Source organism: Lutjanus erythropterus, chromosome 14 (genome assembly GCF_056507025.1).
Source record: "Lutjanus erythropterus isolate fLutEry1 chromosome 14, fLutEry1.hap2, whole genome shotgun sequence".
Lineage (NCBI taxonomy): Eukaryota > Metazoa > Chordata > Actinopteri > Lutjaniformes > Lutjanidae > Lutjanus > Lutjanus erythropterus.
Genome location: NC_139330.1, coordinates 11,397,911 through 11,419,995, shown reverse-complemented (window position 1 = coordinate 11,419,995; position 22,085 = coordinate 11,397,911). Strand labels below are relative to the sequence as shown.

General features: G+C 40.5%; 4 protein-coding genes across 4 annotated transcripts in view; 1 reads left to right on the top strand and 3 right to left on the bottom strand.

The window, feature by feature from the left end:
* The first annotated feature begins 342 nt into the window (after positions 1 to 342).
* On the top strand, positions 343 to 4,074 carry LOC146315232 (E3 ubiquitin/ISG15 ligase TRIM25). The gene is made up of 6 exons (XM_084736043.1): positions 343 to 1,318; positions 1,563 to 1,658; positions 1,756 to 1,989; positions 2,814 to 2,836; positions 3,102 to 3,235; positions 3,321 to 4,074. Exons 1-6 carry the CDS (start codon positions 746 to 748, stop codon positions 3,920 to 3,922), a joined length of 1,662 nt encoding a protein of 553 aa, XP_084592169.1. The 5' UTR covers positions 343 to 745; the 3' UTR covers positions 3,923 to 4,074.
* A 1,746-nt stretch (positions 4,075 to 5,820) lies between these two features.
* LOC146315231 (factor VII-activating protease) lies at positions 5,821 to 11,019 on the bottom strand. Its single transcript, XM_084736310.1, has 13 exons — positions 10,892 to 11,019; positions 10,490 to 10,610; positions 10,148 to 10,243; positions 9,874 to 9,984; positions 9,659 to 9,775; positions 9,427 to 9,537; positions 8,365 to 8,536; positions 8,179 to 8,276; positions 7,673 to 8,066; positions 7,427 to 7,569; positions 6,669 to 6,803; positions 6,280 to 6,425; positions 5,821 to 6,171 (listed from the first exon to the last, which is right to left on the bottom strand). Exons 1-13 carry the CDS (start codon positions 10,949 to 10,951, stop codon positions 6,001 to 6,003), a joined length of 1,875 nt encoding a protein of 624 aa, XP_084592436.1. The 5' UTR covers positions 10,952 to 11,019; the 3' UTR covers positions 5,821 to 6,000.
* Positions 11,020 to 12,438: 1,419 nt separating this feature from the next.
* Positions 12,439 to 15,521, bottom strand: LOC146315230 (putative E3 ubiquitin-protein ligase TRIML1). The gene is made up of 4 exons (XM_084736224.1): positions 15,288 to 15,521; positions 15,091 to 15,137; positions 13,705 to 13,847; positions 12,439 to 13,603 (listed from the first exon to the last, which is right to left on the bottom strand). Exons 1-4 carry the CDS (start codon positions 15,420 to 15,422, stop codon positions 13,005 to 13,007), a joined length of 924 nt encoding a protein of 307 aa, XP_084592350.1. The 5' UTR covers positions 15,423 to 15,521; the 3' UTR covers positions 12,439 to 13,004.
* Positions 15,522 to 20,169: 4,648 nt separating this feature from the next.
* Positions 20,170 to 22,085, bottom strand: part of ablim1a (actin binding LIM protein 1a) — a 47,217-nt gene continuing 45,301 nt past the window's right edge. The window contains exons 24-25 of the mRNA XM_084735451.1: positions 21,451 to 21,531; positions 20,170 to 21,223 (exon numbers count right to left, since the gene is read on the bottom strand). Of these exons, the coding sequence (XP_084591577.1) occupies positions 21,110 to 21,223; positions 21,451 to 21,531 (195 nt within the window). The 3' untranslated portion in view covers positions 20,170 to 21,109. The remainder of the gene's footprint in view (positions 21,224 to 21,450; positions 21,532 to 22,085) is intronic.

The window sequence follows — 22,085 nt, the reverse complement described above, 5'->3', positions numbered from 1 at the left end:
GATTGTATTTTTCCAATTATTTGAGATGTAATGAAAGACCTTTTTCACAGCAGCTGTATTGCTATAAAATGGTAGCGTGACCAGCTGAAAGGGTCCAGTCATTCATACATTCATATAAAACTCTATTCAGACTTTAAATGTTTAAAACACTTAGGACTTTCTCACATTAACATTAACCTTTTCATATCTTTCATACAGTTGACACAATCATAGTTCAAAAATTCATGCAATTTTCAGGCCATCTCAGATTTTTAATAATAAAATAAGTCTGGTAAGTTCAGAAAATTACATCACCTTACCATAATGCAGTCAGGACAACACATATGCCATGTCACAATATAAAAAATCTAGTCTCATATTACAATATCGATATGATATTGATATATTGCTCCTGAAAAAGCTTGTTAGTTAATTATTTTGTCATTGAGTAAATAATGAGCTTTCACACTCAAATGAATTAACTGCATTTGATTCAGTTTTAAATGATGCTGCATTTAGGACGAATAATTAGTAATATGATTCACTTAATCCAGTTTGCTGGAAATGTGCCATTCTATTGTGTGTGGTCTCCTGAGAGTCAATGGCTTGAAACAGCTACTGGAGGATGTCAACTCATCTTTAGTAACCTGACACTGAGGCTCATGAGTGGCGTGTCCGTGCCAGGAGAGGCCTGTGAAACATTCATGAGCAGGAAGGCCAGGAGCACAGTGCGCTCTGAGCTGCCATAACACCTGCAAGCAGAGCTATGGGGACTGTTGTGGAATCCTTGAAGTGTCCCGTCTGCCAGGACATCTTCACAGATCCTGTGACGCTGCCGTGTGGACATGACTTCTGTCTCACCTGCATCCAGGCTGTGTGGGAAACAGATGGGTCCAATGCGGGCCCTTTCTTCTGTCCAGAGTGTCAGATATTCCTCCCCTCTGACCTCATTCTGGAGATCAACAGCAGCCTTCAGACCAAAGTAAAGGACTTCACGACAGCAGAGCTACAGACAACAACCCCAAACAAATCACCTTCAACTATCCACTGTGACCACTGCATAGAGACCCCATCGGTGGCCATAAGGACCTGCCTGACCTGTGACGCCTCTCTGTGCCAGGCTCACGCCCTGCTGCACCAGCAGAGGTCTGCTCTGAGGGAGCACACAGTGGTGGAGGTGACGGGGGACCCGCTGTCTCTGAAGTGCAGGGAGCACCGCGATGAGCTCAAGCTCTTCTGCATGGAGGAAAGGGTCCCTGTGTGCTGTTTGTGCGTCTTAGTCGGCACGCACAAGAACCACAAAGCGTCTCAACTCCATGAAGCCTGTGCAGACTTCAAGGTGAATATTAGTATTATTTTCTAATTTTTTATTATTTTCTTGTATATATAATGATCAGTGCCTGCAGGGCTGCTGCAGGTCATCAGGGTGCCCAAAGCAGAACTGTTTTTAATACTTTTTGAGTGTCTGTGTGCAGCACTTTGTGTTTTAAAAAGTGCTATAAAGAAAAACTTTACTTAGTTGTTTCTGTATACCTCAGTTAGGGTATTTATTTTCTATAGGTCTTTTGTATTTTTGTCTTTAGAGTCTGTTAGAGACCACCCTGAACCAACTGTTGAAGAGGAGAGGTGAAGCAGAACACGCCATAAAGGACTTGGAGTCACTGTATACACAAACAGTGGTACAGTCACTGTGAAATCACCACTTTTGAATCATCTATGATTTTATTCACAGAATATCCTCTTGTATATAACTAAGTAATGTTTTTGTGTCCATAGAAGTCTGCAGCAGATTTCAGAGAGAGAGTCTCAGACAAGTACAGCAGGATCCGTGTTGTGCTGGACGGTGACGAGCGTCTGATGATGCAGATCATAGATGCAGAGGAGACGTACATGACAGAGTGGCTGGAGGCCCAGAGGGGCATCCTGGAGGCTCAGATCAAAGAGATCGACAGCCTCAGAGCCTCCAGCAAATCACTCCTCCAAGAGACAAATGATCTGCGATTCCTGCAGGTAGGTTAAAGGGACAGTTTGCACCAAAATCAAAAAAAAAAAAAAATATTTGAAGAATGTTGGTGATATTGGCCACAGAGATATCTGCCTTTTCTTAAATGTAATGGTTACTAAATGGCACACGACTTGTGGTGCTCAAAGTGTCAAAAAAAAATACAGAAGAAAAAATAGAAAGTGCTGCCGTGGGTCAAAAAAGTTGTGTTCATAATGTAACAAAAGAAAAATTAGGTGCTCTTGTATCTATTGATAGGACCAGTAGATAAAAATAAAGCAAACAATGACTGTTCAGCTCGTTGCTGATGAAAGTGCAAAGCAATGGATGGCAGTCTGGAAAGATCTGAGGGACAATGATGATAAATTTAAAAATCTGCCACTAGGCCAGTACAGTTCAACTCAACACAGTCTTCATCAGGACATAGATGACAAATAGATGTTTTATTTAAAAATGAATCAAGTGGTCTTGTGCCTTGGTCACCTGATTGAAACATACAGAAGTGTGAACTTGACATGGGGTTTGTTGTTATAGCATAGATTTACACTTTCCTATAATTCCACTATTATCATCTGTGTGATTTTTCAAATGGCAGAACTGACAAGTCAAGTAATCCATTACATGGCACTTTCATTATCAGCAACCCAGACAGTCATTATTTGTTTTATTTTTGTAGGAAAAAAAGTACATTAGAAAAGACAAATAACACTACAAGCCAGAGAAAATTTGTATTTTGTATTTTGGGGTGAACTGTCCCTTTAATGGTGCCTAATATTATGACAGTGTGTTATTGTCGTCTTGCAAAAGTACATGACCTGTTTGTTTCCAACAGCAAATCACAGCACAGAATCTTTGGTGAGTATTGCATCACTCTAATTTTTTCTATCATAACTGTCTTATTATGGTATGATAACACTTTAGGTTTTAATTGTCTTTATATGCAAGTACAACAAACACACTGAAACATACTGTAAAATGTCTACTGCATTATTTGCCTGTCTTCTCCAAATCTTCTCCATTTTTCCTATTTTCCCAATTACACGCCTTTATTCACACTTAGCAAACAAGTAAATGTTTTCCCTGATTCTTGCCTTCTAATGACTTTCCACTTTTATTGTAGCGACCCTTTGGATTTAGCACCAATCAAGCAAGTAGACAGAGATCTGTGTGACCCTGAGAAGCTGAAAACAGTCGAGAGGCTGGTGGACGATCTCACAGTGGCTCTGTCACAACACTTTCCACGAATGTGGTCATGTTAGTAAAGAATTAAATATTTTGCAATAAAAAGTCAATCCCCACTATCTCTGTAATTGTGTACTGAATGTGATTTTATTTGCAGATCTAAGTTCTCCTGCTCTGGACTCCAACGCAGCTCATCCAAAACTGGAAATATCCCAGGACAGGAAACAAGTGCACTGGAGACGCCAGCCTGTCAGTGAAACGCCAGTGAGCCCTCGACCATATGACTCCCAGTACAGTGTACTGGCTCAGGAGAGTTTTACTACTGGCCAGCATTACTGGGAGGTCATCGTCCAGGAGAAACCTTACTGGCTAATAGGTGTGACCACTGGGCCAGTCGATAAAAAAGACGGTTCAAGTCAGACTTCCTCCAGCCTGGGTGTGAACAACACATCCTGGTGCATCTTCCACGGAGATGGACAGTACCTAGCGTGTCATGATACCCAGGAGAAGCAGCTGTCGGTGGGAAAGCGAGTCAGAAAACTGGGCATTCTGGCAAATCTCCAGAAGGGGGAGCTGTCTTTCTACAATGCTGATTCCATGACCCTGCTTCACTCCTTCTGTGTGCGGTGCACTGAGCCTCTCTACCCCATGTTAAACCCCTGCATTGATGTGAAGGGACTGAACAGGCAGCCTCTGACCTTGTTCTGGATTAAGGACCCCTGGGACTGGCATGTAGATACAAATGCGGGTAAAGAGTGAATTTAGAGGACAAGTTTGAAGGGATAGTTTGGATTATTTGATATGGGGTTGTTTGAGGTTCTTATTGACAGTCAGTGTATTAGTTTCAGAAGATGCTGACGGCATGCCCTCAGTTTGCAGAAGCATTGAGGGACACCAGCATGAAAGCTAAGTAATAAGCTGCTGTGGACAGGGTCAGCAGCAAAATGTTACTCTGCCGCTCTGCTTCTCCGACTAGCAGTGCGCCAACAGCCATCTACTGTATCTAATACAGTAACTATTGATAAATAACTCACGTAATCCCACTTCAAATAATCTGAACTACCCCTTTAAATTATGTTGTGAACAAACTGTGGACTGCTCAAACTCAGCCCTTTTCTTCTCAAACATGTTTTCATGTTTATCACAGTTTTGCATGCTGTGGAAATTACATCATCAGTTTCCTTCTTCTTCTTCTGCCCCGGGCAAAACTGTCATCCAGGGATTTACCTACCCTCTGTAGGTAACCAGCAGCAAAGTGAGAGAGAGCAAGGCTTAAAATACTGTATTGTGATGTTCTAATATATTTTTTGTGATTGTACAATGCTGATTGAAGCTGTTAAGGAAGAAATATTTTAACTTTTTCACTCTGGTCTGTAGTCATATAGTTCCTTGTATATTATCTTTGCATTGTCTGCAGTTGTCATGTCTAGTGAATATTTCATCAAGTGGTATCGGGTGCATCTTCAAACAGCACTTTTGTTCTGTTATGAAGTTCATCTATTCTGTTTAGCAGCTCTCATGTTTGACTTGATGTAGTTCACCAAGTAAATGACCCGTGTATAAACTACTGGCTTGGTCTGTCAACTGTCAACTGTCCCCTCAGCTCACCAGACCATGGACGACATGCGTGCCTCCATTCTCTCATGTCAGTGATCCAATAAAGCCTCTGCCCTGCAGCAAACAATGCCCAGTGAGGCCAGATAATATGAACCATGAAAAACACAGGATTCTTAACTCTATTTTTTAGATTATTACTCATGCAGTATATAGTTTTCCTCTGTGTACAAAATGTAAATTTATACTTTCTGAAGAGAGTGCAGTCTAAATATCCAGATCCACCTGTCTGCTGCTTTTCTGGAGCTTTGCAGGAGGTCCCTTGGAGGAATCAAGCATTAATCATCCGTCACCCTGGACATTTTCATAGACTTTAAAGGTAGAATATGCAGGATTTGTCAGTTGCTCTTTGTTGATTGCTGATTCTTATTTCATCAAATATAAACTCTTTGGGTTGGCATAGCATCCCAAACACAACAAAATAATGACAAAATCAGAAAATACAGGCAGAAGGCAGGGTCTCTACAGATTTTTGGAAAATCCTTCATGTATGCCCGTAAAGCTGGAGCACATTTTGTGGGTCATCAGAAGAACCTTGCAAGACATAATCTGTTTCTAAAAAGTCCTGTTTGATTATGAGCAGATATTTTCTGTATTGGTTATTAAAAGGCAGCTAATACATATGTAAAAAAAAAAAAATCTACCTTTTATGCCCATTTATGGGTGTAAGATTGAAGCACACATTAACAGGAAGCATTGATCATTATGGTGTAAATCACTATTTTATGACATTTACTGTTCAGGCGGTGGCTTCACTTATGCAATATGATTAATCTGATTAATCTGACTCATGATTAATCTGATTTTTACTGAACCTTATTTTCCTACATTTATGTCCTAGCGCACATGGGAGAATTTAGCCGACCACTGAGAAGTACTTTGCTTGGTTAATATGAAAATATGACACTTATTTTGTAAATTTATTTTGTCTTTTCCTTTTCCACACAATCACATGTTTTAATATCTGGTTTTGAATTGAAATTGGCTTGAATGAGAATAAAACTTAAAAGGAAAACCAAGGAAATATGAAATTTAAATGTACAGACGAGACAAACAAATCATTTTTATTTTTTAAGTCTGTTTTTTTTGTGTTGTATTAAGGAGCATTGGGATTTGAAATGCTGTTGTAGAACTAAAAACCAAAATACCAAGTACAGTGGCACAAAACCCAAAAGCCAGTAGGACCTGCTCCGATTATAACCAAGTCCTTGGCTACACTGGTTCTAGGCTTCAGGTGCTGCTTGAGTCTTTGACTTGATCCAGTCCAGGTAGTGAATGACCCGTGTGTAAACCCCAGGCTTGTCCTTCCTTCCACACTGGTCTCCCCAACTTACCAGACCATAAATAACACTGGTATCGTTCTCCTTACAGGTCAGTGGTCCTCCAGAGTCGCCCTGAAACAAAAGCAAACTGCTGATCAGGTAGCAAATGCACTATAGCACAGTGAGTTATTCATGTATTTTGAGTAATAGCGTGCACCTAACTGGCACATGTCTACTGACCTGGCAGGAATCCACCCCTCCCTGCAGGTAGCCAGCACAGAACATAGTATTATCCAGGACTGGGCCATAAACATGTGGTTCAGTGCACGTTTCCTGGCTGATCAGCAGAACATTGGCATTCAGAAGGTGGTTGGACCCAAAGTCAGCTGCAGAGATGAGGTGGAGAAATTTGATTTTATAACAACAAATGCCATGTTTCTGAAATAAACCAAGCTGTCTCTATTTTCAGTGGTTGTATGCCGATAAAGATTCAGAGTTTACAGGGTTTGCGTTATAGGACCAGTGTGTAGAATTTGGTGGTATATAGCAGTGAAATTACAAATTAAAACACATGGAGAACTGATATATTAGTTTATATTCTGTGGCTGAATTTGCAAAAGCGTCCTTACATTCCTCGGTGGCACCCCATCCAGAAATTTTACACTCCGTCCCATCAGGCAGTTCGGCATCAGGCAGACAGGCTGCCCTCACAAACTGGGTCTCCTCGGCACATTCTTCGTCAGTACCGTTCAGCCTCAGTAAACCTTTGGAAAGTCACAACAAAATCAATATTTTCATGTCACATCTCATTTTTAGAGTTTACTTCATGAACTATCAATAGGCTTGTGTATATTTCATCAATCATGTCATAAATGGTGTTATTTGACTCGACACTGCAGAGCGATGGAAGCTATGGAACGAACTGCCTGAGGAAATCAGGTCAGCAGAATCAGTGACGAATTTTAAATCTCTTCTTTAAAGCTGCATATTATATTTCTGTACTTTCCTATGACAGTAAACTGAATATCTTTGGGTTTGGGACAAACCAAAATACTCGAGGACATCATCTTGGGCTTTGGCAAACACTGATCAAACTTTTCACCATTTTCTAACATTTTATAGACCAAACAACTCATCGATTAATCAAGAAAATAATTGACAGAATATTAGACAATGAAAATAAGCATTAGTTGCAGCCCTGCTCTTCTTAAAACATGCTTTTACTAAAAAAGCTTTTCCTGATTTTATCTGATTTTCATTTGCAAAAACTCCTTGTAGTACATTTGACTAAAAAGGATCGAGATACAGAGGGAAGATGCTGTCAGTAAGATCTTTGATTGAGAAGTTACTGTAAATTCTAATATAATAACAAAGAGACATGGATCACCTATGTCGTTGTAAACAGCTGAAGGAGTCTCCCTGTAGTTCTCGTGTTTGATAGCCTCTTCAACTCTAAAGGTTTGCTCTGTGGTTTCCTCCTTATCCAGCGACAGACCTCCAACAACCACCTGCATGTCCTTGTTTGGTTCACTGTTCAAACACAAGCAGCACATGTTTCAATAAAGATTTATTTGAAAGTTCTAATCAATGTTAGGTGTTTGATCAGATTTATAGTCACTATTACAGTGCTTACATGCAGTGTCCAGCCGTCAGTACCCAGCAGCTCTCGATGAGAACTCCTCCACAGACGTGTCTGAATGACTGGTTGGTGTTGCTTGGTCTCACTTGTATAGACGCCTGCCAGGGCACAGCCCCGGGAGGGACCTTCAGGCCGCCAAAGATTCGGGTGATTGGCCTTTTTGGCTGAGCCTTCCCACAGGTGGAGAACTGCTGCGGGGGAGCGGTGGCATTGGGGGTGACAGGAACAGTGGGTGCGGGAGTAGGCTGTGGGGCTTCGCTGGGCTTCTCAGTCGCTGAGGGTTCGGTAGGTGCTGGCTCGGGGATCGCTGTAGGTTCAGGTGCTTCAGTCTGGGGCTCGTGAGCCGTGGGAGCAGCGCTGGGAGGGACAATTTCAGTTGGTGGCACATCTGAAAACACAAGATGATAACGAAGGATAAATAACAAAGTGTAAATGTGATTTGTGCTGGCTGTACTCATAATAAAGTTCATCACAAAGTTTTCTAAAGCTTTAAAGCTGACCTGTTGGTTCAGGACACTCTGTCACATCACAGTAGTCCCACAACAACCTACGGCCTCTCCTGAAGAAACACCAGGGCATCCCGTCTCCGTCTGGGTTTCTGGATCGCACAAAGCATGTGAGTGAGCGTCCTCTGGTAGATGCCCTATGCTATTTGAATGCACATATTTTTTTTTTTTTGTCCTGACCTGCAGAAGTTGTGAGGGCCAAGTCCGTCTTCGTCCTCAAAGGCGCTGAAGGGATTAGCTCCTTGCTCCAGGATGAAGTGAGAGTTCCAGTAGAGGCATTCAGCACCATCCTCTGTCTCACTCACATTCCCACGGTATGACTCTCCATCATCCACATAGCAGTCATCCGGGCCTAAGAAATATACCGCACTTAACTCATGATGATGCACGTACTTGACAGGAAAAAGCAAAACTACAGTGTAGACCACTGGTTCCCAAAAATTACCTATCACATTAATCCCAGGTTAGCCCTAATTTTGTTCTTTTTATGCCTATTGCATTTTTTGTATTATTTACCATTTGAAATAAACTCTGCTGATGTGTCTGTAAATATTTTAATAAGTGTAATATCTTTCACATACATTTCTCTTGTGTCCTTCTTTCACGAAAGTAAGAAGGAAGAAAAAAAAAAGTCAGATTATTCTAAGGGACATACAGGAGGGGGTCACCAGTGTATTTTCTATCGTGTTAATGCTTCTTGGCTGAGCAAAAATGGATAACCTCTGGTTTAGATTACTATTTAAGATATAAACTTAAAAAAAAATCAAGTAAGCAAGTTATGTTCACAAAGCCTTCACTCTCTGCTAAACAGCCTCATTCTGCATCAAAAAACCACTAAAGTAATAATAGTGATGACGCATTGGAGAGAAGAAGACGTTGAATATGCCAAAAAAAAAAAGCCCATTAAGATTGCATGATTGTTGTAACTTTTTAAAATACAAAACACTTGTATAAAAGGTTCCTATAAACTCATCTCAGTGGAAATATTCACAAATAATCCACTCAAATTCATCCAAACAGCTTGTTTTACACAAGCTTCCTGCAGTTATTGTTATTCACTATTTGGGTTAACTATAGAGTTTATCAGTTGTACTGTACTATTGTTACATGAAATATAATACAAAATATCTTTAAAATCACTCTAAAGTCATTTAGTCAGGGGACGTCAGCTTACGCAATGATTGAAAAGTGGTCCCTTAAGGTAAAAGGTTTTGAGCCAGTGGTGTGGGCTGTAGTATTTACCAACATGGCAGAATCGTCCTCTGAACCCTGGAGGGCACTCGCAGTCAAAGTCGTCGCCATCCCTGATGCATTTCCCACCATTCTTACACGGATTAGGCTCACACACTGAAACTTTGGAGAAAAACAGTTGACAGTGAAAGCTTTCTTTAAGGCAAACTGTAGAAACGTGGAAAAGGGGTATTTATGTCTTGTTTGGATAAAAAAAAATAAAATAAAATAAAATACTCCTTACAACTTCTGCAGCGTGGAGGCTGGAAAGGCTCCTTGCATTTGCACTCAAAGAACGGCGGAGTTGAAGTCAGAACACATTCACCACGCCCGCATGTACCTTTCTTACAACGTTTTGGACCTAAGATAAGAACACAATAGTTTGAAGTAATTTCTGTTCATTATGTCTGCAGTCCAACAACAGCACAGGTAAAGGGATTTTTTTTTTTTTTTTCAAACCTCTCTCGCATCTTGGTCCCTTGAAATGTCTGGGGCAGTCACATTTGAATTTTTTCTTGTTTTTCTGCTCACACTCTCCATTGTTGAGGCAAGGGTTTGGGTCGCAAACGCCTGGCAAATGACAAAAGTTAAGAGGGAAATGTGAGATTGAAATCAGAGCTTTCCGAGGTAATGTAAGCCCACAGTGTCATGCAGCCATTGGAAAACACGTGACATTACACAGATACACAGGTATAAATAGTTAGCCAGAATACCTGAGTGTTAACTCTCTCACCTCGTAGGTTTTGAAGTTCAAAAAGCCACTCTGAAGTATGGTCATCTTCCTCATCATCCTCACCACCAGGGTCATCTGAGAGCTGAAAGAAGTCGTCTAAAACAATATTTTTACATTATTATATATGAAGCATTATTGCCATAATTTTTTTCTTACCATACAAAACTAAGTGTTAAAGGGACTAACAGTAAGATGGCTGATCTCTGCAAAACTCAACAACCCAGATGGATAAATAGCACTACAGGCTGGAGGAAAATGTGTTTTTATTTTTGGGGTGAACTGTCTCTTTAAACAATGTTCAACACGTAATATGTTATAAAACAAATACAAAGAAGCACTTACCATCAATTATGTCCTTAAACCTGTTTTTCATTTTGCCACGTTTATGATGTCCATGTCCATGATGGTCATGATCCAGATAGTGGTGACGATGACGATGCTTCTTGTTCTTTTTAGGTTTCAGCTGAATGATAATTTGACAGCACCACATAAGAGTCAGAATAATAAAAATATCATGCAGCTGCTCGAATTTTATTGATTTTTCTGACCTCTTCAAAATAATCATGACTTTAAAAATGCTGTGAATTAGTCTTTTTAAACAGAAACATAGACAACAGGGTCTACTGCATTTTTATTCCCAACAAAATGCACTATCAAACATTGCAACATTCTAACTAAGAGCCAATACATTCACTTATTGTTGCACAATTGCTGTATAATACTGTATACACAGTGAATACATACTTCAGCAGGTATGAGCAGCACCGCTAAGAGGAGGCAAAAGAAGAGGAGCTTTAGGTTCATGATGGCAGTAGATCAGAAGACATCCAGGAGAGTAAAGTGAGAGTGTGCTGTCTGGTAGATCACTCACACTCTGTGAGTACACTAACCTTTGATTCACCGTGGGTGTGTGGCACACAGCCCTGGTGCTGAGTCAGTTTTATTGATTATAACTGTGCTCTTGGATAGTTACATTTTTTTTAGGAATAATATGCCGAACACTGTTAATATTATCAAACACTTACATTGAAGAAATTAATGGTGCTAAGTCAACAATGTCTTCGCCACCCTTAAAACATTTTTCATATTAAGATTCATTAAAATGAATTTCGATGAAATAGCGTGCATGAAAGATGAGCATGAAGGCTCAGAGAGCATATTTGCAGAATCAACTGTTTGTTTGAATGTAGACTTTGGAGCCACACACACTGGGTGCATATGAGGATACACTACCGTGTGCTTTTCAGATATCTATATACATTTAATAAAACAGTAAAGTGTAATATATATAGCATGAGTCAATCAAATATACCAATAGCATCACTTGTATAATAGTATTAGTAACCTTTATGACCTCCAAGTAAAACTGAAGCCTTTTTAAACAAGATTTTGTCATAAAGAGATAATAATGTAAACTCAATATGCATAAAGCACTGTTTTCATGGTCCTTTTTCTTAAGTTTAATGAGCTCTAATATTTCTGTAGGCGACATTCATCTTAAAGTTCAATGCACATATACAGACACTATTTAGAAACGTGTAGTTTTCTCCTTTAACTGGATTTCTTGTGAGGAAATATCGTCCTCCCAGATTTTTTGTTTTTTTATCACACTGTGCCTCTACGTCTGAATACATCTCATTATTTCAAAGATGAGCTATTCAAATATGAGTGAGGGTACCACCGCCTTTTATAAAGGATTTATTAGTTGTAACTAACAGCTTCATTAATGGTCAATAATGAAAATGGTAATGCTTTGTAGATACTTATCCTCCTCCACTTGCTTTGTGTTTTTGGAAAACTTGGCGGTGTATGAATATAATATTCATACGTATGCTTTCATTAGTGTATAATCACCTGTAAATAGGAATTGTTGTCCCTTCTGTGGGCGTGGGTCTCCTTCCATGGAGGCCGCCATGTTGCACTACCATGTTCCTACAGTAGCCCGGAACAGACAACCCAAATACTGGCTCTAGATAGAGTCCAGTTTTGCAAGGTTTTCCTGCATGCTTGGAAGGGGAGGGTGTGGCAGGATGTTTACAATCTGTAAGCTCACCGCTAGATGGCACTAAATTCTGCACACTAATCATTTAACATGATGTTAGCATTGTCAGTGTGGGCTTATTAGCAGGCTGATGTTAGGCTGAATTATTAAGGAAGAAATATTTGATATCTTTACTGTAGTAAAATCACAAAATGACCATAATATGTCAGCAGAGATTAAGAAAACATATTAAGTTCTCTGACAGCAACGCTGCAGTCAGTATGTTCTTTGAAATTTCAATTCCAGCTCAGAACAACTGTTGTTCATGTTTATTTCAGCTAAAATTAATGCTGAATGTTATCAGAATAAGTATCTGTCTATAAGTTGTAAAAAATTATTAATAATCGTTTAGAAAGAGTAGATGTTTATAACAGGTAAATTGAGCAATATGTTAATGGGGTCTGGCAGGCAGTAAGGCAAGCCATGTTGGATCTCAAAATTTTCAGAGCAGAGGGCTTTTGTTTTCAGGATAATGGACTTAATTTGACAGACAAGTGACAGATAAACAGCTGATCAACTTACAGTGGGGATTTATCATCGCTTGTCATTGTTTAAGTTGTGCTTGTCTCATCTTGCGCTCATGTAGGTTCATGATCGGTAAGTTTTGAGTCTGCAGGGGAGAAAGCCAGGGGAGATGACTCGGACCAACCACAGATCATATATTATATAGGGAATCCATCTCACTATTTGGACCATAGTGCTCATTTTTGAACGCTAGGGTTTAACACATCATTCCTCTAGTAAAGCCATTAGTTACAACATATAAACCTTCATAAGGGGTGCATTATTATAAAGTATTGCCTCAGCAAGGAATTACTAAAAGCTTTTCTGTGGAGCTACTAATCCAAGATCACTGGTAGGTGATGGAGCGTTACAGATCACAATAGGTTTAGAATTGGTGCCACTGTGGTCGTGACCAGGACACAGGGCCAAGTGGAGGCAGTCTGAGAAGGTTCCTGCACAGAAGGAGAACAGCGGTGTCATGTTGTCCGCCTCGAGGAACGTCACCAATCCCGCAGGGAAATTACAGAACACACCTATCCGACAAAAGCGTTTTGTGAAAGGTAGCTGATGGGGCACCCCTCCGTGCCAAGCAGTGTACTCCCCGTCAAAGAACTCCACGCACCAGGACTCGTCCCCACGGCCCAGCCAGCAGTCCTCAGTGGTGCCCTTGCGGGGAATGGTGGGATAGGTGACACCCAGCTCCCAGTAAGTCTTGCCAGTTACATCAATCTCCCAGTAATGGCGACCGAAGCTGTAGCCTTGTGAGCTGATGACATTGAGGGTTGTGTCGAAGCGTCCAGGGAGGTCAGGAAGTTGCTGCCAGGTGCCTGTGTACGTGGCACTGTCACCTTTGGGGGAGATGATCAGCTTTGGGTGGGCCGTGTCTGGATCCAGACGCGCCTCACTGGAATCTGGAGACACATATTTAACATATTTTTAAAAAAGACAAATCTACATGTTGAAGAGACCAAATCATGGCTATAAACATTCTAGAAAATATGTGTGAACTGACAACTGTTGTTGAGTTTCTTAATTATCGGGGTCTGTGAGCAGATGAGCAGAAGCATGTTGTTGGTGAGGCTGAGGATCTGATCAGCTTTAACTTCGTCCAGGCTCACACTGACCGGGTCTGTCCTGTTCAGCAGATCCACCACTCTGGAAAAAAAATATTATAGTGAGAAACATCCACTGCTGCTCCACTGTTTGATTTTTTTTTTTTTAATTCAAAGAGCAGTGAGTAGGACGTAGTGGTATCAAGAAGTGAGGATGCTGTTTTCAACCAAATGAACACCCCTAACTTCACCCTCCCATTCCAAGCCTGTAGGAGAACCAGTGGTGGACTCAGGCTTTCTGAGGGGCAGGGTTGATTAAAAACAAAAAAAAAAAGGGCACCAGCTACATGCGATGAAAGCATGGTGAAAGTTGTGATGCATTTATGAAAAAACAGTTCTAGTTCCTGGTTTAGATTGAAATTGTTTTATTAGGTGACTTAAAGTACAACTTAAGTACAACTGCAACACCTCCATAACAAAAAGACACAAGGAAGTATTTAATTATAGGCCACTTCATTTTCTAACAAGTAGGACAGCCTGTATGGCACTGAATTGCATTTTCTCCACTGTATGGGTACCCTAGAGGACAGTTTTTCCTCTTTTGTCCACTGGACAGACACCTTAAATGGCACTTTATTGTGTTTTCTCCACTGGAAGGACATCCCAGAGAGCATCCAAGATTTCTGAACAGTCTTGGGCATGTAGGGGAAAGGTGCTGGTGTACTTGGGACTCCCACTTGGGCATTTTTAGTACCCGTACACCAATGAGAGGGTGATTGTGAAATTAAAATCATATTTGGCACACTGAACTTTGCCACTGCCAAGTTTAATCACCATTGTATCAGGCTCTGTGTCGTTCTGGTCCAGTGCCACAGTGAGTCTGGCCAGGTCCTGCTCTATCTCCTGGATTAGAGAACAGTTCCTTTCCATCACTTGGGACTCCCAAGAACACCAGCACGAACACCAACCTGATTTTTCTGGAGGGTTGCAACTTCAAAGGTTGAGAACTACAGCCCTAGAGGACACTTATTTTTTCAAACATGGGGACACCGGGGAAGCCATTACCCAGTGAGCCCGGTGATCATGAAACTCACAAAAAGTATGAAAGGACGTATCTAGAGCCAATGTTTGATTTGTCTGCTCTGGGCTACAGTAGAAACATGGACCTGCACCATCTGTAGATAAAAAAGGGGTCATTGTAATGTAATGAAAGCAGAACAATTCTCATTTTCAGGTGATTACACACCAATGTATTATGAATATTACACTCCATTTCTGCCATATTCTGCATATAAATCCTCCCAAATCTTACACACTGGACATTTAATTATGATTTGATTGCATACCTGTCCACTGTCTCCATGTCGTGCTGGTCAGGAAAGGAAAAGAAAGACTGAAGAAAAGCAGAAGGATCAAGATTAAAAAGGGATCACTGAAAGTAAAATGTATGGCATTTTTAGTTCCCGTACACCAATGAGAGGGTGATTGTGAAATTAAAATCATATTTGGCACACTGAACTTTGCCACTGCCAAGTTTAATCACCATTGTATCAGGCTCTGTGTCGTTCTGGTCCAGTGCCACAGTGAGTCTGGCCAGGTCCTGCTCTATCTCCTGGATTAGAGAACAGTTCCTTTCCATCAGCCCATCCAGGGCAGAGACAGCAGCCCGCTCTTCCATCTCCAGATGGGACAGGGTGATCCTCAGGTCCTCATCCAGGACTGCCTGGATCTCCTGATATTTGCGTATGATGCTCTCCCTTATTACCGCAGACTTTTTCTGAATCAGGCATAAGCAATAATCAGTATATCATTCTGCCTGATCACTGGCACCTTGCTAAGTCCCGCCCCTTCTTGCACTGTGCTCCAATAACTGCTGAGCAAGCATGGTAGCCAAAGGACCCTCAGTCAACTTTCTCCTTTCCTGTTTCCTGTTACAGACGTGCCATGTGCTAGGCTCATGTATGTTGTCTTTGCTAAAGATTGATGTAGATCAGCTAGATAGTTAGGTAGTGTTTCGCTAACTTTTTTTTGGGGGGGGGGGGTGGGATGAATATACATGTATCGGAAGAAAGTGTTATAACTGACAGTTATAGTGTCCTGTCAACAGTTTTACAAATGTACAGATGTCTCTTTTTTTGCTGGAAATATTGCAAATGGCCAATGGGAAAAATTGGCGACAGGGCTGAGCAGCGATGCCCTGTCTAGTTTACATTATGTGTCTATGAGCAAAACACTGGCTAACTGGCTATCCTTATTAATTGGGTCGCTAGTTTTTTGTTTTTTTTGTTTTGTTTTTTTAGGATCATCTTTTTGGCTTTTTAGCATCCAATCGGCAACTGGCTAGCTAGTTAGCTAGTGTTTTTGTAACACTAGCTAACTTATGATGTGACTATAGGCTATGTTACATTTACAGGTCCCCTAATCATCTTACAGGTCGCCTAAATGTCTTTGTAAAGGAAACAGTGAAGGAGAAAGTTGACCCAGGTTCCAAAAGGGGCAAGTCTTAGGGTTGGTCAGTAGTTCTGCAACTGTTTTTGTTGAAGGATAATTAATGAAATGTCTCATCTTCAAATTTAATGTCCCAGTAAAGATGTCCTGTTGTGGCAAAGTGTAAACACTGACTAAAGCAACTTACTGTGATTTCTGATTGCCGTGCTGCCAGTTTTTTCAGTCTGTATTTCACTGCTTCCCTTTGCTTCTTTAGAGACTCTTGGTGCTTTTCTAATGTCTCCTGTAGAAAGGGGGGGTTGCACACACATTCAGCACAGCTCAATTTAACACCACTCAGCCAAAGTCTTTGTGGCGAAGTGCAGCTGCAGAAGCAGAAGCGGTTTATTATGAGATTTGATGTAGGTAGCAACAAAGCGGAGGCTGACTGACACACAGGCCCATAGCTACCTCTGAGGACACCAAAGTCATGCCCTCTGTAATTTATCTGAGACTGATTTTTAAATATATATAGTGACAAACTGCTAAAACTACTGTTGCATGGTGGTTGGTTGGTTACATGGCTTATTGTTTATATGAACTTGAGTAATGAGTGTTTGAACATTTTAGATGAAAGACCTGAAAGATGCTGCAGATGTTCCCCTCAATTTGATTGACAGTGAAGGTGATTTCAGTGCAATGAGAAACTGATTTGATTGGCCATATTTGTGACTTAACTTGTGTTTCATTCTCTTCCAATTTCCCATCCATGTGTTGGCACTGATGTTATTTCATAAGTGACTATTGATATTCCCAAAATACACAAAATAGACTGATTTATACTATAATCTTCAAATTTTCTGGCTGTATTTTGAGGCTACATTTCTAAATGTTGCAATTTCCAATAGCACTGAAGGTTTCCGTGACCTAATCGAGCGGAAAATGACGCCCATTGTCATTACAAGACTGACACACTGCAGTGCTGTGACCCCAGAAGCAGGCATCTGTCTTCCATATTTCAGGTGTCAGTGTTTGTCAGTGTGTCCTTCTCCAGGAGGAAAAAATATGATTGTTATGTCAACAATCAGTCACATTTATCCCACAGTAATTCCCCCTGTGACTGAATGAGGGCACATGGCAGTCCTTACAGGCATTTACTCTATGAGTGATGCATTACCTCATATCAAGACTGACACTATTTGATTTATGCAGTTCACATTTCAGACGCAACAGGAATATTTTTGTCATGACATCTTAGGAACCATGCTGGCATGTTTGTGCAGTTTTTAATACTTATTGCGTCATGCTTTATTCCACCGCCAACATTTTCCAAAGCACACCATCTTTTTCTACACTGTTAAAGTCCGCCTCCACCCAGAAACACACTTTTCTTGTTGTTGCTGCTTAATTGTGCAGAATGATGTCTGTAGTCATGCAGAGTTTGACACTAAAAGCCTGTTTTGACATCTGTCTGCTGAAGGGGGACAGTTTCTTTGCGTTTAGCTTAAATCTTAGTTAAAGATGCTGGATTTTGTGACATCACATCTAGTTCGGAGCCAATCATGGTCCAGTATACAACTTACGCAAGTGTGATGTGAAAACTTGAAACATTCAGAGCAAACACTGAGAATGGACTTTTCAGTGACACATCTTCGGTCTAGTCAGCTTTTCAAATGAACAGTATTTGCATATTCATAGATATATTTGCATGGATTTTTCAGTGAGGGACACTAAGTAGATGCAGTTTCAAGAATTTAATTGGTTTCAAAAACAGAACAGACACACAAAATATTATTCCAAGCAGAGTATGTCTTAAATGAGTCTGGAGGGGATCTTTAACTGTGTTTCTCCTGCCCAGGGAGCCACTGTTCAGTTCATTTCAGCATACAACTGGAGTGTGAAAATGAAAATTGGAGAGACTTTAAACAGGCTTGGGGTAATTTACCCATTCAACTGAAAATTGGTTTCCTTTCTTTTTTGTCAGATTCATTATCGTTGTCTGGTAATTACAGTAAGCAGCAAGTATTGTCTTAAAAAGTCTACAGGGCAGTGCTTTGCAGTTCAGTAATATTCGGGTGAGAGGCTCTGACATCTGAGGTAGCAGCACTGCTTTCATGGACACAGAGTTGCCATGTTGTTGGAAACATAAACCCATAGCATGAACCACAGGACAATATAATAAACAGGATAAAATTAATTTAGCACTTTCTTGCATTGAAGGTTTTGCTGCAGCTGCCAAGTCTCTGATGTCTTGCCGTCTCAGTTGCACTTGAATGCATCAATCTGGAAGAGGTGGCAATAAAATGATTGTCTGCAAATACATTTACAGACAGTTTACAGTGATGCATTATCTCTCTCAGGCAGGTTTCAAATATTTGTAAAGTGGTTTTTAAATCATTGTGATGTGAATGAACCCAAATAGCTGCCTGGGATCGAGGAAAAACCTGGTGGTATGCTTTGGAAAATGGTCACTTAAACAGTATAAAGAGTACATGATGTGTTGCATATGAGATATGGTCTTTCAAGGCACAATCTGCAAGTGAGTTTCAATTTTGTCACTGCCACAAGAATGATGACTAAATCTCTTGGCTGTTTGGTTTTAACATCAGAAGAATATTTGTTCCCTCACAAAACTTTAAAGGCTTTATAGGTGATTTTGAACTTTAAAGGGATAGTTCAGATTATTTGAAGTGGGGTTGTATGAGGTACTTATCCACAATCACTGAATTACCTACAGTAAATGGTGGTACCCCTCTCTGGAGAAGCAGATAGAGGAACCACCATGGAAGATAAGCAATGTCCTGCTGTGGAGAGGGTTGGCAACAAAATTTTAGCCAGCTAACAAAAGAAACAGAAAAAATAATATCCAGTGTAAACTATATTTAGAGTATTTTCCACAGCTTTTCTGACTGGAAACTGCCATTATAGAAGCCTAATATAGCTCTCTCCACATCAACCAAACTCCATAGACAAAATCTGTAATTTCACCTGACAGAACAGTTGCTGGTCTACCGCTGCCTAAAGTGATAAAAAATATTTTAAATATAGTGTACACTTGAACCAATATTGATCTTTTGGTGGACCTTTTTTGGTCTCTGAAATACATTTTGTTGCTGACCCTGTCCATAGCAGCATATTGTTGGCTTCTGTGCCGGTACTCCTCTCTGCATCTCCTAACTGAGGGTGTGCTGAATGAAATCTACTGTAGGTAACTGACTATGGACATGTACCTTATGCAGACCCACATCAAATAATGCAAATTATCCCTTTAATTTAGCAGCGAACAACTAATGCCGTTTTTTGTTTTGCATGTTGGTGCATGTGACCTACGAGCTGCTGAAGGGTTCCAACTTGACTCAGAGATGGTTTTTCTTCTCCTTGATGCAAACATAACTTGATGCATACATAATGTTACATGTTTTCATTAGTGACTGACTAAAGAAGGCAGAGGTTTACATCTTGAGGGGGATGAAAGGGACAGGTCCCCCTCAATGTTGAGGAAAATGTGCATGTGTCCCCCGAGTTAAAAAGGTAAAAGTAGCAGTGAACTTTTATTTCTGAATTCTAAATCTGAATTTTGTGTTTGCCTTTATATGAATCAGTTTCTACTGTAAATTGATGTAGAAAAGGCACCCTCGTTTAATATGTGTCCTCCCCGATGCTGAAACAAAACTTGCGTCCGTGAGAGTAGGAATGATATCTAACTAGCTGTTATCAGTATTATAAATTTGTTCTGCAAATGTTGCAATCGCTAGATGTTGATGAACTGCTGTATTTTAAATATCTGTATCATAGTAACAGGCCCCAGCTAATGTGTTTGTGAAGGTTAATACACTCCACTGTCCGACTGTTGCCATAAAAGTCAACCCAGACCTCAGTCTACCTCTCACCCTGTGTAACATCACTGAAGCGGTATGTTTATTGGTAAAATGCAAAGAAGAAAACAGAGAACAGAAAGGAGGCGGTGGGTACCTTTGGTATAGCCGAGGATCATATGGTTCATGGTGATTTAAAGCTTTATTGGCTTAGATTTCAATACAACAAATGGCAGTGTGGGTTTTCATTTATAAAACAGTACTTTCAAATACAGTTGCTTCTTAACATTAGGTGTTTTATCTATTTGTTGGTTACTGTACGTCGGATACGGCATTAAAATATATTAAGATTTGTACTTCCAATACATGTAAAGGGAAGGTGTCTGGCCATGTTTATGAGAGCCTGAGAAGAGAGACATTTTCTTTTTGTCAGGGTCAGATGAATGTTTGGCGTGTACAGTAGGCAGGGGAGGGCCACTGATGATGTGTAGGTGCTTGGATGATTCATTTCCATGTTGATCCAGTAAAACAGCTGATGGGACAGCTGACTGCTTTCCCAGTAGCTTTTCTTTTATTTATTTATTTTTAATTCAAAGACTCACTGAGCCGATTCTTGCAAACTTTGGACTAAAACTGTTTCAGCCCAAGCGAAGGAAAGCTGACACATGTTCAAGCTACGAGCATGGACATTTCGTAATGGCGCCATGAGGTTCTACTGTACTTACAAAGTTCCACAGGAATCAACAGCAACAAATAGTAGGAAGAAACAAGCAAGAAAGAAAGGAAAGCAGTTCCACTCAAAGCAAAGCAAGAAGTAAAACAAGCGCAGTCAAACCAAATAACATGACCCTATTTATCATTCATTCTCATTCTTTGTCATTTTTGAACATGGAAGAGATTCCCGTTCCTTGTTTCCTGTGCAAGTCTAAACTGGACAAATCATTCAGCTCACAGTCTCAGGAAGCATCAGAGCAAAAAGAGTCCATTTCACCGCTTCCTTGAGTATGCCAGGATAAAAACAAAAAAAACAGAAGAAAAGGAAATAAACCAAAACCTACATCTAGATTACAGTTGTCGTGTGCTATCTGGATGAATGTACAGTATGTGCATGCTGCTCTGAGTGCTAGAAGAGCTTGGCCTTCTTTTTCATGTCGTTGCGTTTCCACAGGGGAAGCCTGTCAAACTCCTGGATCTCCATTCCAAAGATGTCAAAGAACGTTTCAGGTGCTAAGTGGCGCTAGAATTGAGAACAAAGGTGGAGAAAACAAAGGAGGGGAGGGTGGGAAGGGAGGAGGGGGGTGTTCGTGGTTAGCACCAAAAGCCATAAAAAGGGTCACTGCAAAAATGACAAGAAGCAATGGATACTGCACATTCCTTGCTACAGTTGTATTTGTGTAACATGTTATTTACACAAAGTAGAGAAATCCAGTATCAATTGCGGACAGTCAGGTGGAAAACTGATACCTCCAGTCTGGTTCTGTCCACATCCCTGGGCAGTTTAGCTCTCCCTCTACTGGTTATCATGAGCATTTCATAGGGATACACCTTCAGAAGGAGACACTTGTCAGTGAACAGGTCAAACCTACAAGCTAGAGTCAAGCTTCAGAAACTTGCAAACAAACTTTCTTTGTTTTTATCAAACAAAACTATCAGATTTGGGTATTTCTGTAGCTCTGACTGTGACAGAGGGAACACTGGGTGGGAGAACAGGTATGTGACAGGAGGCCGACTGGGAGTGAGAGCTGTTTTGTTAGGTTGTCGGGGGAAATGCAGGGTGCTATGGTGTTCAAACTTAGTCTTTTTTTGGGTGTAGAAACGTGCAGTAGATTAGGTAAGGGCAAAAACATGAAAACAGAGTTATGTAACGGGCTGTATTTTTAGAGCAATTTAATACAAACTAAAAAAAGAACTAACACCAATAATGTAGGCCAAGAAAATCCACGTGGGAATGATTGTCCTGGAAAACTGAGGTGTTTCTACTTTTCTAAATATCTAATCCCATCTGTACACGAAGAAACTGACAAATTGTGCTTGTTAATTTAGCTGAAATGCTCAATAATAAGCAACTAGAAGTTCTTTGAGGCCTCTGACCAACTCAT

What these genes read in the sequence shown, in the direction of transcription:
- LOC146315232 (XM_084736043.1), top strand. Translation starts at nt 746, where the DNA reads ATGGGGACTGTTGTGGAATCCTTGAAGTGTCCCGTCTGCCAGGACATC. An exon ending in AAGCCTGTGCAGACTTCAAG is followed by an intron (nt 1,319 to 1,562) that starts GTGAATATTAGT and finishes TTTTGTCTTTAG; the next exon opens with AGTCTGTTAGAGACCACCCT. An exon ending in ATGATCTGCGATTCCTGCAG is followed by an intron (nt 1,990 to 2,813) that starts GTAGGTTAAAGG and finishes TGTTTCCAACAG; the next exon opens with CAAATCACAGCACAGAATCT.
- LOC146315231 (XM_084736310.1), bottom strand. Translation starts at nt 10,951, where the DNA reads ATGAACCTAAAGCTCCTCTTCTTTTGCCTCCTCTTAGCGGTGCTGCTC. An exon ending in TGCTGCTCATACCTGCTGAA is followed by an intron (nt 10,611 to 10,891) that starts GTATGTATTCAC and finishes ATTATCATTCAG; the next exon opens with CTGAAACCTAAAAAGAACAA. An exon ending in GGGACCAAGATGCGAGAGAG is followed by an intron (nt 9,776 to 9,873) that starts GTTTGAAAAAAA and finishes TTCTTATCTTAG; the next exon opens with GTCCAAAACGTTGTAAGAAA.
- LOC146315230 (XM_084736224.1), bottom strand. Translation starts at nt 15,422, where the DNA reads ATGGAAGAGCGGGCTGCTGTCTCTGCCCTGGATGGGCTGATGGAAAGG. An exon ending in ACACAGAGCCTGATACAATG is followed by an intron (nt 15,138 to 15,287) that starts GTGATTAAACTT and finishes GCTTTTCTTCAG; the next exon opens with TCTTTCTTTTCCTTTCCTGA. An exon ending in TAAGAAACTCAACAACAGTT is followed by an intron (nt 13,604 to 13,704) that starts GTCAGTTCACAC and finishes ATGTGTCTCCAG; the next exon opens with ATTCCAGTGAGGCGCGTCTG.